The sequence below is a fragment of the Meriones unguiculatus genome, chromosome 17 (genome assembly GCF_030254825.1).
Source record: "Meriones unguiculatus strain TT.TT164.6M chromosome 17, Bangor_MerUng_6.1, whole genome shotgun sequence".
NCBI lineage: Eukaryota > Metazoa > Chordata > Mammalia > Rodentia > Muridae > Meriones > Meriones unguiculatus.
The window spans coordinates 33,465,424-33,480,974 of record NC_083364.1 but is presented as its reverse complement, the minus strand read 5'-3'; the positions used below and the strand labels follow the sequence as shown (position 1 = coordinate 33,480,974).

Sequence of the window (15,551 nt, the reverse complement as noted above, 5' to 3'; positions counted from 1 at the left end):
TTAAAATCAGTGTTCCCTAGGATGCTTAATAGTAATATCCAGTCCTGATAAGCTATTTTGTGACAATTTTATGAAATTATGTGTAAATGATTCTATAGAAATCACAACTTTGTATTTCTTAAGAACAAGTAGAAGATAAGCCAAAGATAAAACCGGACTCAAAGGGCACCTTGAGTAAGCTACTGTCTAGCCATTCAGCAGATAGACTACAACTGCAGCTTTCTTTTAAGGAGACACCCTTTGTGCTTTGGCCTACTTCTCTTTGAAGGAGCGCAGGCAGCGAAAGTCCCTGCGTCTTCTATGTTAGGGTGAGAGATGCTGGGGGGAGGACTGATACTCACCAGTGTTTCGGAGTAACCTGGCTCAGACTGATAACTTCATCGAGGATCTCATTTTTAGCTTTCTCAAATAGTTCATTCTAGGCAACACAGACACAAGTTAGGATTGACAGGACACTACATTTGTCCTGTCTTGACCTTCAGAGATAATCAAAAGGAGGACACGCACAGGAGGACTACGTTTTGGCTTGAAGATGTAAGACTATAGTGACTGTGGAGCCTCCTGTAGGAGTATCATTAGTCAGGTAAGACAATGTCTCCTTTCCAGTCCTGACTGCAGTTTTAAACAGCTGCTAAAGAACCAACACATAGAATTTAGTGATCAGTAACAGTAAGTTAATGCTGGGTCTTACAACTAATGCTATTTTAAAATTGAAGAAAAACAGTATTTACTCCCATTAAATAAGACCATATACCTCCAAGATTAATACCAAGAAAGCAAAAAGCTAATGTATAACTAAAAACAAAAATTACATACACAGGTATACATTGATAAAACTTCTAAAGAACAGCCAAATTTTCTCAGAAAACATTTAACATGTTTCTACAGCTTCATTTTAAAGCATTATAACAGTTTAAATTATTGTAGAAAAGACAACTACTCTCGAGCAATTATCATTAAAAACACAGCAATCTAGCTTGTCAGCTCAACAACTCTGTGAGCAAGAGTTGTTGTTGACCAGAGCACTCAGATCCTTACCCTGTCGAGCTCTCGCAGGCGGGGGTAGTTGTTCTTCCACTCCGTCTCCAGGTTAAAGCGTGTTGCTGTGGAGAAAGAAAGACGGTCAAATCTGACTGCTCCTTCTTTGAGATGCGGTAGTTGGTGGCTACCTCAATACTTTGTAATTCGGATCCTGGGTCTAATGCTTTGTGACACTGGTCACAAAAATTACGCTGCAGCTTTGTGTCCTCTTCTGTAAAATGGAAATGAAGATAACACAAAACTGCGGTGGCACCAAGTGACAAAAGTCGCAAGTAAACTTTCCAAAGGGCAAGAGGGGAGGAGAGTCTGTTCTCACTGCCTGTCGCTATGGATGTGAAGACTTGTGCAGAGAGTGTGGATGTGGGGAAAACAGTACAATGTAGTGCTGCCCAGGGTCTTCCTTCTTCCTGTCAGGGAAAATCCAAGTTCTCTACAGGCTTTCTCTAAGCACTACTGCCTCTGCAAGGGAAAATCAGTTCTTGTACAACAGAAGGTTTACATTTCTCCATTTTCTAGCTGTTGTCCAATAATCAATCAATCAAGTACTTGGGGACTGAGAAAGGGAGAGAAAAGTCTCCTGAATTCAGATGACTGTCATATGGCTGGATTTGTGGGCTCGCTTTAAGAAGCCACCTTACCTTTGAAACTGTCAGCCTGTTGTTCAACTGACTCTCGAACCATTTTCCAAAAGCAGTCCGACACAGCAAGGCTGAGATTTCTTGTAGTGACCTGGTGCGCCTTTAGCATACTTGTCCTACAGGAGACCAGAGCTAAAGTGTGTCAGAATGACAAAGGAGCACTTACCTCACACTATCACTGCCCAATCAAACTTTCTTTAAGGAGAATGGGTCTATCTGAGCTGTCCAGTATGGCAGCACTAGCACTGAGCTCTTGAAGTATATGGTTAGTGTAGCTTTTGTCTGGTGAGTGCACTTGGCTAGTAAGAACCACAATGGACCACACAGGTCTACAAGGTCCTTATTTCCTTGCTAATAAAAACAGAATTCTTGAGCTGTAACTGCAGGAACTTTCCTTGCTTCTGTACCAATCTGGAGGCAACTATGCTTTTCCTAGTTCTAGAACTCCATGTAGAAACTTTCAGTATAATTCAATTGCTCTTTTAGTCCTTCTGTTTTGCTGTATGGTTCAGTGTCTTATTTTCTGCCAGTTTCTTCAGGTATCTATTTAGGGATATCCTGTTGCCTCCTCCCCATCCAACTTTTTCTACTATAAGAGAAATGTGCACACATATTTTAAAAAGTTAATTAGAAGAATCATGCTGTAGGGAAAAGAACATAAGAGGTGTCAGGGTTGTCTCTCAGTGCACACTTGCAGAGGCAGTCTGTCCTGCCATCTACTGTACCAGTGGTAAACTGCTTCCCAATCTGTCTGAGAGTACTCAAGGACAACCTCGTTAGCTACAGACCACCATGTGCACCAACAGCCAACAGTCAGCTAACCACCACAGGACAGGATCAACAAAGTTCAGTGTAAGCTCTGCTCTCACTGTAAAGTCTTTGGGTATTATAATATGACACCTACTTTAAGAGTTTTGAATTCTGAAAAAATTCTTCTTCATATTCTCTTATAGCTTCAATGCTTTCAGAACTGTTTCCTAGGAAAGAGCAAATTTTCACCAAGAAAATTAATCTTTATTATCTGAAAACAACAAAAACTAAAAGTAAGTTATAACAGCCCATCTTTGCATACCTTTTCCTGTCACGACAGCAAAATAACCCAGAGCTTTCATTGGGAAAAGCTTGCCTTCAATGATCTGTTGTATCTATTTTAATATATTGGAAAAATAAATGTGAAATATAGACTCATTTGATTTTTAAAAGCACACATGAAAGTTAAAAAGCAAACTATTAAAAAAACTCTATTACATATCAGCATACATATACATCTGTTCAAAAGCAATATAAATGCGTTTTGATTATTAAGGGAAATACATTTAACTTTACTACACTGAAAATGTTTTATTGCAATGTATGTCAAGATTAAAACTTGGAATGACTCATAGTGCTTCTGAGCCAGACGTTGGCTGGAGTTCTTGCTCTGTCACTTACTAGCTATGTGATCTTAAGTAAGCGAGCTCGTTTTAATAAAAGGTTATAGAGGTGATGAGAAAATGACACTCAGCACAGTGCTTGCCTAGCACAGAGACACACTCAATAAATAGCTTTATTACTCTTGAGCTGGGTGTGGTGGTGCACACCTTTAATCCCAGCACTCCAGAGGCAGAGGCAGGTACTACTCTTTCCTTATAGTTTCAGTATTTAAAAATTTAAATTATTCTACTAAATTAAAGAATTAATTTTTTATTTGTATATGCAATGTATGGGTATGCAAATGGAGGTCAGAAGACAACTGTGGGGTCAGCTCTCTCCTTCTACTCTGTGGGTTCCAGGGACCGAACTCAGGTCAGATTTGGCCACAGCACCTTTATCTGCTGACACATCTTGTGGGCCCTGAGTATATAAAGTCTAACCAAGTTGGATTGTTTTTACTCATTTCTCCTTTCATCCCTACTTAAAACATATTTTGGGTTGGTTTTCAGCTCTTAAGGATAAAAATGCTTTTCTGAGTGTAATAAAAATTATGGAGTCTGGACCCAGGAAAATGCATGTTTACATCAATCTATCATTCACACATGATGCAAGAATTTCCACTTCTGGGAGGCCTATTTAGATTAACACTGGATAGGACAAGTTGAATCTGGGCTAAAGCAGAGTCTAGGCCACAGAAAGGCCTGAAGTAAGCTTCACATGGATCTCAAATATCATTCCTAGGTAAGTAATGTGGTAGGTATGTGCTGACCAGTTTTCTTCTGAGAATTTGAACTTTTGGTACTGCCTCTGACTAGCATCTGGGTGAAGGGTCCTGGAAACACGAGTAGGATGCCTGTAGACTGTATCCCGTGCATCTTCTCCTTCATGGCTCTGCAATGCATCTTGGAGGCAAGAACGACTATGTGGCGAGCCCTGAGTCCTTCAAGAGAATCACCATCCCTGCAGCTGGTATGTTTGAGGACACTGACAGAGAGCCAAAGTCCCACAGGTTAAGGTGGGAAAGAGAGACATCCTTTGCAGAAGCAGTGGGGATGAGGACCCGACACCACTGTTTTATAGGCAACTACAGAATATGAATTTATCATTTGTAAACAAGCTGGTCACCAGGTATACAACACTTTGTGCTTGAGAACTACTCTAACCACTGTGCATTACTACTATTAACTCATCACAACCTATGAGATCATATCATAAATGTCTTCATTCCTACCAAATGAGGAGCCTAAGCATTGAAAAGTGAATAAATTACTACCCCAAGATCATACAGCTAGCAATTGGTAGTGCCAGGATTTAAAATTAAGCAAATCTTCTTTATGTTCAACTACCATTGTGTACTTTAAACAGTATGTCTTAAGTCAGATCTGCACCCAGAAAGAACTTATAGAGATTCCCAGAACCCATATGGAAAAGAAAAAAAGCCTGAGTAGTCCTTGTTTCTGTCTCTCTCTCTCACACACACACACATGCACACTTGTTCTCACAATAAAGAGCGTGCCCTCACCCTGCTTGGACTGGCTACGTTTTTTTCCGCCAGATCCACTTTGGTCAAAACAAATATTGTTCTTCTTCCGTGAGGATCCATTTGACTGACCAAATCTGTAACGATGCTACGCTCAGCATCTACAGATCCATCTGAAAAAAGGAAAAACAATAGCGTAATAATTACAAAGCGGATTGAAAAAACTTAGTCTTAGTACATGTACTTTAGGAATGTGGCCAATAAAGATTCCAGTGATGACAAAAGGGAAAAATATCAAAAACTTCCTGGCTTCAATCCCATTTACTGATAAAATGAGCCAGAGAGGTGACAACACGTGTGCTTATCTGACAGGCCTGCAGCAGGGCTAGGAGGAAAGCGTGGGGTGCAGTGAAAGGCGGCTGGGGCTTACCTTGAATGCACAGGATGATGGCATTAGGATTCTGCATGTAAGCTTTGCTGATACTGAAAATAGTTTCCTTTGTGTCAGGAGCCATGCCAGATGTCACAGTCTTGAAGAAAAAGGTTTTAAATGTCATTACAGATGGTTTCCACAGTAGGGATGAAATGAAAGACATCTGTATGCACTTACATTAATGACACCGGGCAGGTCCACAAGCACCATCCTTTGAAGCCCAGGGCCTTTGACATTCAACGATATGGTCTGTTCGGGAAGACAAGTCAATCTCTTGGGCAGTGAATTTCTTATGAATATTTGTAGTGATAAATATTCTGAAAGTTCTATTGTTCATTCAGGTATTTATTTCAAAAAAAAATTTATTAAAAAAGTTATTTTCTTTAGATCCCAAAGTAAATATGCTAGGAAATTCTCCCCACAATGATACGTTACTCAGAACATTAAAATAATCTGCTGAGTGTTACGGCACATGCCTTTTACCCCAGCATTTGTGAGGCAGGTGGATCTCTGTGACTTTAAGGCTAACCTGGTCTACATAGTAAGTTACAGGCCAGCCAGGGCTACACAGTGAGACCCTGTCTCAAAAAAACAAAAACAAAAAAATCCAAATAAAGAAAAGTATCTATACATCTTAGAACAGTTACAGTCGAAATACCACATTAATATCCATATTAACCATTATTATCCATAATAATATACATCAAAGACTCCATTTCCCCAAATCATGGCTGAAATGAATTGCCAGCCTCACCTCAGGGCTTACGGTACAACCTTCTTTAACATTTTTCCTCATTCGGAGTTCAATTTCATGCCTTAATGCCGCAAGCTATTAAGTGAAAAGAAAAAAGTCCTAAGACAGTATTCATGTCAAACATTCCTCTTCATTGTCTCAGTGTGCACAGGGCTTATGTAGCAACCCATTGAACTTGGGATGAATTCTACTTACATCTTCCTCTTTGGTGAGGTCAAACTCCCGGGAGCTGTCTTTAAACAAAGCCACATGGTGAGGACCTTCACTGAGAGTCACCTGAGAAGACAGAAACAGATAGAACGATGCATTCACAACTAGGGTTAATTCCCAGCACCTGCACAGGACCACGCAGGGCCAATCACTGCACCTTCATGCTCTACTCAGGTGCGGCCAGTATGGCTGCTCTCACTGTCCATGTGTAGCAGCATGCTGCCACTCTGCAACGAGAGTGGTGGATTCTTTTCTGACAGTGCTGCTGTCTCTCTCCTCCAGGCAAAGCTTTGCAAACCACCAAGAACAGAAACTGCCCCTCTATAGCTTGAGGCCAATATTTAACTTCATATGAATGCAGGGAAAGGACAGTTCATTTAGTCATCATTCCTCTATACGTTCAATACACAACAAGTGTTACAAACAGGGACATACAGGGTGACCACCTCTGCTGTAGATCTCACTCCTCAGACAGGCAGAGTGTGGTTGAAGCTATGACACCACAGCACAGGCTGACCTTGGCCACCAGGCCACAAGCAAACTTCTCAGGAGCGGCATTAGGGAGAAGTATTTAACAACATGCAGTGACAGCGAGTCATTTTACTAGAGCTTCTAAAGTTAATATTCCCTAATTTCTAGTGTATACATTTCAAGGTATCATAATCACACTGTTTAACTTTGGAAAGATCCCATGAGATAAGCTATGCAAGTTACACAAGAAAACAAAAACCAGCTGCTGAAAGCAACTACACATCGTGTCCTTGCATCCCAGATCCCAAAGGCCTTAGGATTATCCTGCAGCTATTTTCCTTTGAGTACTTTCTGATTTTACGTGCTAGACAAAGGGCTAAGAGATAAACTTAAAGTCTATAGCAATTAAAACAATCAAACAGACCAACATACATACATACATACATACAATTGGAATTTAGGGTTTTTAAGCAACTGTGACCTCAGGTACCAAGATCCTAGCAAAAAATGAACTACAGAAATAAATCACCAAAAAATAAAACCAAAAAAACAAACAAACAAACAAAAACTGACCCTTCATCTTATGTGCGATGTCCTTCAAGAAATGGATATTTAGAAACCAACCAGAAATCTGGGTTAAAAGAAGACAAAATACCAAGTCTAGATAAGTCAAATTCACTGCTCTGAGGAGACACCAATAGATTGTGAAGCAGTAGAAGTCCTTATGAATAAAAGTCCTATTTGAAGGCAACTTGCCTCTAGGACAGAGGTGACTTTCTGAAGTATTACGTACAGCCTCTACAGTATGGTTCCTGCAGCAAGTAAAAGATGAACGCCCAGTGTTTTCATCACACCGGCCTCTTCCCTATTCCTCAAACAGGGATACCTGTCTGCTACCCCAGGAGCTGTGCACCAGCTAGTCTCTGCTTGCAACATAAATGTACCAGATTGCAACACGCCTAGTTCCCTCATTTTCTGTAAATCTTGTTTCAAATGCCACCTTGGTTCAAATGTCACCTATAAGTATCCTGTATCTCAGTGGACTTTCCAGGCTCCATTTCTAACATACTAAATAGTACAAATACTATTATTTATTATGCTTATGGCAAAAATCTTCTTTAATTTACTGCATACTGTCTAAAGCCAAGTATATCTGACCCCTGGCCCACAAGCTACATGCACTCTAAAATAACTATGATTGTGGCCCAACACCAAATCAGAAACTTAATTAAAACACTGAGGTATATATTTATTTATTTGGTAAATTGGCTGCATGGTTTTCAAGTGTCTTATATATAATACCAAAGGTGAAAAGGTTGCACATGCCTTGCAAACCAATGCTGGGACATAATAAGAGCCAAATAAACATTTGGTTAATGAAAAAGCCTACAGCCATTTACTTTCTTCCTGTCTCCATTGGTGAGTTGTGGTTTTTACATATGGGGGAGTGAGAACACACACACACACAGTGAGAGAGAGAGAGAGAGAGAGAGAGAAACAAGCCTCCTTTACCTTAGTTTACTTTTTCTTGCAAATTCCTCCTACTATTTTTTTAGCTTAACAGATCATGATAAGCAGCACATAAATACCGTAGGAAATTGTCTCCATTCACTGACTCCACTTCCAATATTTTTATTCTCTTTCTCAGCCTCTTTGTATGTCTTATTCCAGATGATATCAAGAGGTCTTACAGTATCACCTGGACAACTACTGTTTTCCTGACATCCTTTCCCACCTCTTTCCCTTCATGTACTCTTCCAGCTCTGCACATGTGTTCCTGGCTGTGCCTCCTACTGATTCCTCCATTGGCAATGATTCTGAATGCTGTGTAAGAACCCCCCTCTTTAGCTCAGTCTTAATTCCAACACTGAGGTCTTTCAGTGAGATGGCCTCCCTTCCTACCTTCACTGGAGAACGTGTCATCATCTCACCAGACCCTCGTGGGAATATCCGTGCTTGAGCAATCATTTCCAGCACACTTGTTTTCCCAGCGCTCTGATCTCCAACCACAACAACCTATCACAGACAAATAGCTTTCATTAATATTTTTTGATACCAAATTAAATGTTGGATAACACCATTTTTAAAATGTTTTAAGATATTTATAGCCAAAAAAGTGATTTTTTTTAAAGAGTAAGATTTGATACATGTAAGTACTCTGCAGATACACACAGCAAAAACATTAAATTGGATCCATTATTTATAGTCAAATTTTTATTTTTGAAAACTATGTTAATTAAGAGTTATTTCTAAAAGCAGGTCATTAATTTTCTACAAATATTTTCCACAGCCAATTTACATTTTATAAACCTACTTTGGATTCTATTAGACTAATTTCATCCATATGTTTAATTTTTGCCTAGGTATTTTAACATTATAATGAATGTATAATGGTAAACATCTGACAGTTTTCTTTCAAAGCACAGATATTTACTTTTATGGTCCCCAAAATAAAGAGCCAAGCCATACTGAGTATTTAAGGAATGTAAGGGAGCGCAGGAATTACGGTGGCGAGGGACTGAGCTTCCCTGCTGACGGCAGGCCCCCGTCTATCTTCCCCTTACCCGTGGCAGATGATCTTGTGTATTATAACTGGCATCATAATCGGAGAGAACATCAAGAACTTCAGAATACATATCAATCAAAGATTTCTGCAAAACAGACGAAAATTATCAAAAGTCAGTGGGGAAACAAATCAATCAAAAGGCCACAGCTATATCAAGAGAAACATATAGAAAAATTCAAAATTGCATTGCTTTTTTCTAAAAACATAAATGCATTTCCATAGTAAAGCCAGAATAAGAACAAATTCCCCTTGTTCAGTTTATTTAGAAATATACTGACTTAGTAAAAGGTTCATTAATTTAGGATTTCAGAGTCTAATTAGATTTCATTAGTCTAAAGAGAATGCAGCTACCATTAATGAGCTAACCACTACCACAATAAAAGTCAAATGAGGGGTCAGTTGATCAACAAACTGACAGAGAAATGACTCTCTGTCAAGCCAAGGTCGTATGGAAAAACAGAGAGAGAGGGCAAAGAGTCGAAAAGAAGCAGGAAAGACATGATGGAGTGAAGAGCAGGCAGGATGCATGTGAGAGCCTGAGGACAGGGAAGAGAAGTGGTCCAGGATCAGTGGAAGAGCTGTTACAGCAGGAGAGTGCTTAAGCACCTAGGAACGGGGAAGGCAGCAGCGCGAGTACAGGCAAATGTCCTGGATTGCCGTTCTCTGCACACCAGGACTGAACACAGAACCGTGAATACAACAGCTTCAAGTAAAATATCTAGGGGCAAACACACGTGCACACAGGTCTGAGAACAGGAGGGAAGCATCAAGCATTTGTAACTAAGGGTTATAATTAATGCCAAGGTGGCCACATTGTGAGAGTTTGAGGATACTTTTACCTAATACGACACAGAAACACCTAACTGGCAGAGAGCTGCGCTCACATCTGCCTAAAACAAATACATTTCATTACCACTGTATTTTATGCAATGGAATTTTTATGTACTGTATTTTACACAAATGGAAAATACCATTTGTAAGGTAATTATTTCCCAACACTTAAGCATGAATTTTTTGTGGTCAGGCAGGACTTGTAAAAACAGTCAGGCTTTCATTTTTTGGATCATGATGATTTAGAGTCAAAGCTACTAAGGCATGTTTGTTAAACTAGAAAGACATTTTTGGATCTTGGTTCTAGAACACGGGCCATGGCCCACTATGGTCCTGGTATGTTGCAGCAACTCATGTTTACTTATCCTGAGACACTGATATAGCATTAAACTTTCAAGTTAAAAGACCTATGTCAACCTAACACATCTGCCTTGAGTCTGCGGTGACAGTAAGACTTAATTTATTGACACTGGCAATTAACAGTATGTTGATCACAATAATATCAAATACACTTATATTTTAAAGTTCACTTTAACTGCTGTAGTAGAAAACTTACCTTGGAAAATAAGTATTAAGTTTCAAAACTGAAGACAAACTGAAGTGGAAATAGCAGTGAAGCAACAGTAGCAAGTATTACTTAAGTATTAAACAAATTAATAATCATAATTTGGGGCAGGCAAGATGGCTCAGCAAGTAAAGGCACATATCATTCAAGCCTGGTGACCTTAATTCAATTCCTATATCCTAGTAAAGGATGAAAGAGAGAACCAACATAGACACACACAGACAGACAGACACATACATACATACACACACACACACCATGGCACATACACATATGTGCACACACTCATGCTAATTTTTTAAAAAGCATTTAAAAGAATTCAAAATTTATAGATATGGAAATTAAAGTTGAAGATAACAGGTATTTTATGAAAATAAGTTGATTCATAAGAAAGTCCTCTTAAAATATGAAGATTTTACGGGTATAACAGACGATGAATTTGGAAACTACAATTTATGAAATATTTACACTGGGTAGAAGTGAAAGGTAAGACACTTCATAAGTTACTGAAAAAAAAATTTTTTTTAATCATTTAGGGGCTGGAGAGATGGCTCAGTGGTTAAGAGCACTGGCTGCTCTTCCAGAGGACCCAGGTTCACTTTCCAGCACCCAGAGGGCAGCTTACACAATCATCTGTAACTGCAGTTCCAAGGAATCCAACGCCCTGTTCTGGCCTCCACAGGAACCAGGCATGAAGGCAAAACATCTATATACATTTTTTTTTTTTAATGAAAGGTTTATTTAACGTCCTGAGAACTACCAGATTAGGGTAAAGTACCTTAAGTTTCCTATGATGGATGCCTTTGTCATCCTTCTGCAGAACCAGTTTTCTCAGCTCTTTGTTCTCCTTTTCTAAACGCTCCAAGATCCTCTGATACTTTAACTGCAACAAAATAACATACATGACTGTGTAATAAAAAGATGGGTTAACAAATAAATATTAAGTCTAATTAAAATCTTTCAAAATTCTGAAGTTACATAACTTAACTAGTTACATTTAAATTATTACACTTAAAAATGTTTCATGACAATGTAGAGAAAATAAAACTATGATTATTTCAAGCAAACAATGAAATACATAATTATCCATTATAATTGAGCATTTAGCTTAAAAATATATTTGCTTCATTTGTTGAGGAAGTAATTTAAAAATACAAAAAAATTAAGAACCTAAAGGAGTTAGAACTATACCTTAAGAAACAGTATTTCTTACAATTTCAAAAAGAAAGTCTTCAATATAAAGCTAAAGGCCAAAACTGAAGTTGCTCTCATTTGAACATTATTTTAACAAAGATGGTTTGATATACAACATGGGCGAGCAACATCTAAGCATGCATCATGTGATGAACCTTTTACAGAAAGCCCACCAGAGTAGAGGTTTTACAGGCAGGAAGCTTAAGGTTAGGGACACCTGGCGGCTGGTCCTAAGGTCACCTAGTGTGGGGAGGAAAAAGCATTTAAACAGGCCTGTCTGAGTAAAAGGCTTAAATTCTTCCAGGTTTTGTCAAATGTCCATATCTGGAGAAGTTTGTTTGTACTTAAAATAGTGAGATAAAAACATATACTTAAGAAAATCAATTGATTGAGGGTTATTATTTCAAAGTAACTGAATGGCAATTTACTCTGCTTTGCAAGGCAAGCTGTTCAAACTGGTCATCTCAGTTACAGAGAATTAAGAGTCACACTTCCGTATAAATCAGCAGAACACTTAGATGAACAACTTACATCGCCACATGGAAAGCATTTCTTAGACTTTTTATGTTTTAAACTCCAGAAAAAATGGTAAATAAATAACAGGAAATCAAGGTCCTATCCTTACAGAATGTCCAAGATAGGCTTAGAGAAAAACATCCATATATATAGCCAAACTATATAGCATAACACAGTAGAACTACTTGGCTGTATAATAAACTTTTGTTTTTAGAAACAGGGTTTCTCTGTATAGCCTTAGCTGTCCTGGAACATGCTCTGTAGACCAGGCTGGTCTCAAACTCAGAGATCCATCTGCCTCTGCTTCCTGAGTGCCGGGACTAAAGGCATGCATCACCACTGCCCAGTGATGAACATATTTTGTAAAGCATTCACTTACAGCCCATAAGGATAGAAAAACTAGTGTTTCTTTGCTATTTAGATAACAGACACTATACAGTTATTGAGCTCTTTTTTTAAAATAGTGTTTTGGAAACATAAAAATGCCTTTTAAATATCTGCTCTATGTTGTACGGGTAGCAATGATACTAATTTGGGACACACTGCCTTAAATAAAACATATTATTAAAATTATTTCCCATTTTTACCCCTTTAAGATGAAAATGAAACACCTCAGTGTAGCTGTATATGTCTTTCACCTGAGAACCACTGATGGGGACGGAGATGAACGCACAGTTTATCACATCACAATGTTCCCCACCCAATGCATAAAGCCTTCAGCAGGAACCGCACACATTCAGGATACATTTCCATAGCATATTTCTTTGTAATCAATTTGGAGAAATCTACATTTCTTTCCTTGGTACAAGTGTCAAACTGCAGCCACCCTCTAGAAGCATAAATGGGCTGACATGAATGACCAACCTGAGGACAGTTGTAATGCAGGCAAAACTGTAATCTACTTAAAACCTTATACTTTGTGTGTGTGTGTGTGTGTGTGTGATTTCATTTGTAACTTGATTGTGTGGTTCTTTAGTATAGATAGCTAGGCTGTGTTGCAGTCAGAAGGCAGGGCATGCTTACAGAGAACAAACAATTCTCAAATTTTAGGTTGTATCATAATTACCTCAAGGGCTTTAAAGACAAAGACTGTAGCTGGATTCAATGGTGAGCAGGCATTTAGGAGACTAATGCAAGAGGATTTAAGTTCCAGGTCAGCTATACAGTGAGACCCTCTCCTAAACCAAAACTACATAAACAAGAGAACTGCAAAACACCCTTCCACAGTCAGAGACTCTGGCTCGGTAGGTCTGGGATGGCCCCAGAGTCTGTACTTATAGTAAGCTCCCAGGGAATACTGATGTTATGGCCCCAAGGACCACACTCTCAGAGACCAGGAACTAAAAACAAACAAACAAACAAAACAAGCAAACAGGGAATTGAGAACACTTATTGAGTACACTGCAAGGGCTAGTGCTCTGAGCAGTAAACAGGGTAATGATTCTTAACTCATGCAGAGAAGCTTAAGAAAGACAGTTGCCATCCAAAGCACAGGCACACTAGTATACAGCTAAACATGAAACTCCATGAAGAGTTCAAGGAAAAACACGCATCAAAAATATACTATTCAGATTGCCCCTTCTAGTATGTTTTCCCTAAAAAGACCCAAGATGGTAAGCATGTCTTTTGGCTTGTATATATAAATCTTAATTATATAAAATAACTGCTGTTGGTAAATTTTATACCAGAAAGGTAGCTATTGGTTACATTGTGCAGGACTGACTTTTAAGTAATGATTTCTGTCATTAACCCTGAGACTGACTGGCTTATATCACCAGAAATATTTTTAGGAAAAAAATTTATATTGACTTCACGATTCAGAGAAACAAAGAACGGGTTCTGGGGACTCATTAGAGGTATGTGAAATCTCAAATTTCTTTACATTATATCTAGCCTAGCAAAGTGAAAAAAATAAGCATTAGCTTATATAAGGACAAATACTTTCATCCATTTCTTCCCCACAATAGTACAATAGTTTATTTTTAAAATGTGTACAAGAATCACTCAAAATAGGAATCTGCACTTAAATGAGTTAACCTGGCATTCATTTGATTTCTTCTTTATTCCCTATTTCTCAATTAGCTTTTGTAGATATAGAAATTACTGTTAGAGATAAGGGTCTGTAACTAAGTATTCCAACTTTTGCTTTGCTGGAGAAAGAACCCACTGTCCACAGCCCCCCAAAAGAAGTCCCTGGGGCTGAGGATGCTGCTCAGTGTCAGTGTGCTTGCCTGTCATGTGTGACTCCCACCATGTGTCAGGCCCTAGTGGCTCACAGAAAAAGAGGCGTTGACTAGAGTTACCTGAGTATGCAGAAGTTCTTCTTGAAGTTGGTCAATCTTTTCTTTGTCTGACACCTGAATATGTAAAATACATTAATTTTAGTAAGTTTAGAATATGCATAAACGTAGAATGTACACTAAGCTAAAGTTTTAAAGCAGCACTAACAGTGTATGTATATTTAAAATAAAATTTAAATCAAGTGAATATTTAAGATAATAAAAACTTGTACTCATCAATACTTCATCAAAATCTATCAAGGAGTCATTGTCCTATTACTATTTTGGTCATTTGTTATAAAAGACTTGTTAGAAACAGCGGAGATGAACATCTGGGTTTACTCTTCCAGGAGGATGTTTTGTACTAAGGCACAGAAACCTAACGCCTAGAGCACTGCAGGTCTCCAGACAGGGGCGTGGGGAAACCAGATACATGGCACTGTATACAGCTAGTGAGAAAGCTCATTGGTTATAGCGTATCTTCTAAAGAACAAATTCCAACTTCCTCACTATCCTAGAGCTATGCATAACAAACACAGAGAACAACTGCTATCTCCAAAGAGTTAAGTGGAGTGGAGGCTTGTTTTTACATCCAATTCCAATGCAACATTGGCTAACTCTCAACAGAGCAGATGTATCTTAGAAATGAAACCAAGTTAAGCAACTAAGCTGATTTGAACATAAAGAGAAAATTCACAGGTATTGTGTATACTACTTTAAACTGTTATCAACAGTTCCAAGACAAACAAATTTAAAAGCTTCCAATTTTATTGTATAATAGAGTTTAAAGTAGTCACAATACAATTATAAACAGAAATACAACAAAAAAAATGTCATGTACGACAAATTCACACAAATGTGCACTGACTTCTTGACTGGATACAGAACTAACTGACTTCCTCAGATTTTAAATGATTTTTTTTATTGAGGTAGAAATTAATAAATCTTGTCCATGCTATAAAATGTTATATATTTAACTCCTAATTCTGAATAATTTAGGTTTCACAGATTATAATACTTGTTAGAAACGATAAGTACCTTTTTCTCCCTAAATGTCTATGTTTGAAAACCTCCTAAAATTATTTTGTAATGAGATTTTATAATACAACTTCTGTTTTTAGCCTTGAGTGGTAAGAAGAGACTTGCAGATATAATTTATT

General features: G+C 38.2%; 1 protein-coding gene across 4 annotated transcripts in view; it reads right to left on the bottom strand.

The window, feature by feature from the left end:
* The window catches only part of Opa1 (OPA1 mitochondrial dynamin like GTPase), a 72,906-nt gene that overhangs the window by 36,341 nt on the left and 21,014 nt on the right, over positions 1 to 15,551 (bottom strand). For all 4 annotated transcript variants that reach the window (XM_060370171.1, XM_060370173.1, XM_060370172.1 and 1 more), the window contains 14 exons: positions 14,416 to 14,469; positions 11,181 to 11,285; positions 9,005 to 9,091; positions 8,343 to 8,456; positions 5,955 to 6,035; positions 5,760 to 5,834; positions 5,183 to 5,254; positions 5,003 to 5,102; positions 4,615 to 4,745; positions 2,752 to 2,824; positions 2,584 to 2,656; positions 1,680 to 1,795; positions 1,039 to 1,103; positions 342 to 418 (listed from right to left, as the gene is read on the bottom strand). In XM_060370171.1, the coding sequence (XP_060226154.1) occupies positions 342 to 418; positions 1,039 to 1,103; positions 1,680 to 1,795; positions 2,584 to 2,656; positions 2,752 to 2,824; positions 4,615 to 4,745; positions 5,003 to 5,102; positions 5,183 to 5,254; positions 5,760 to 5,834; positions 5,955 to 6,035; positions 8,343 to 8,456; positions 9,005 to 9,091; positions 11,181 to 11,285; positions 14,416 to 14,469 (1,223 nt within the window). The remainder of the gene's footprint in view (positions 1 to 341; positions 419 to 1,038; positions 1,104 to 1,679; positions 1,796 to 2,583; positions 2,657 to 2,751; positions 2,825 to 4,614; positions 4,746 to 5,002; positions 5,103 to 5,182; positions 5,255 to 5,759; positions 5,835 to 5,954; positions 6,036 to 8,342; positions 8,457 to 9,004; positions 9,092 to 11,180; positions 11,286 to 14,415; positions 14,470 to 15,551) is intronic.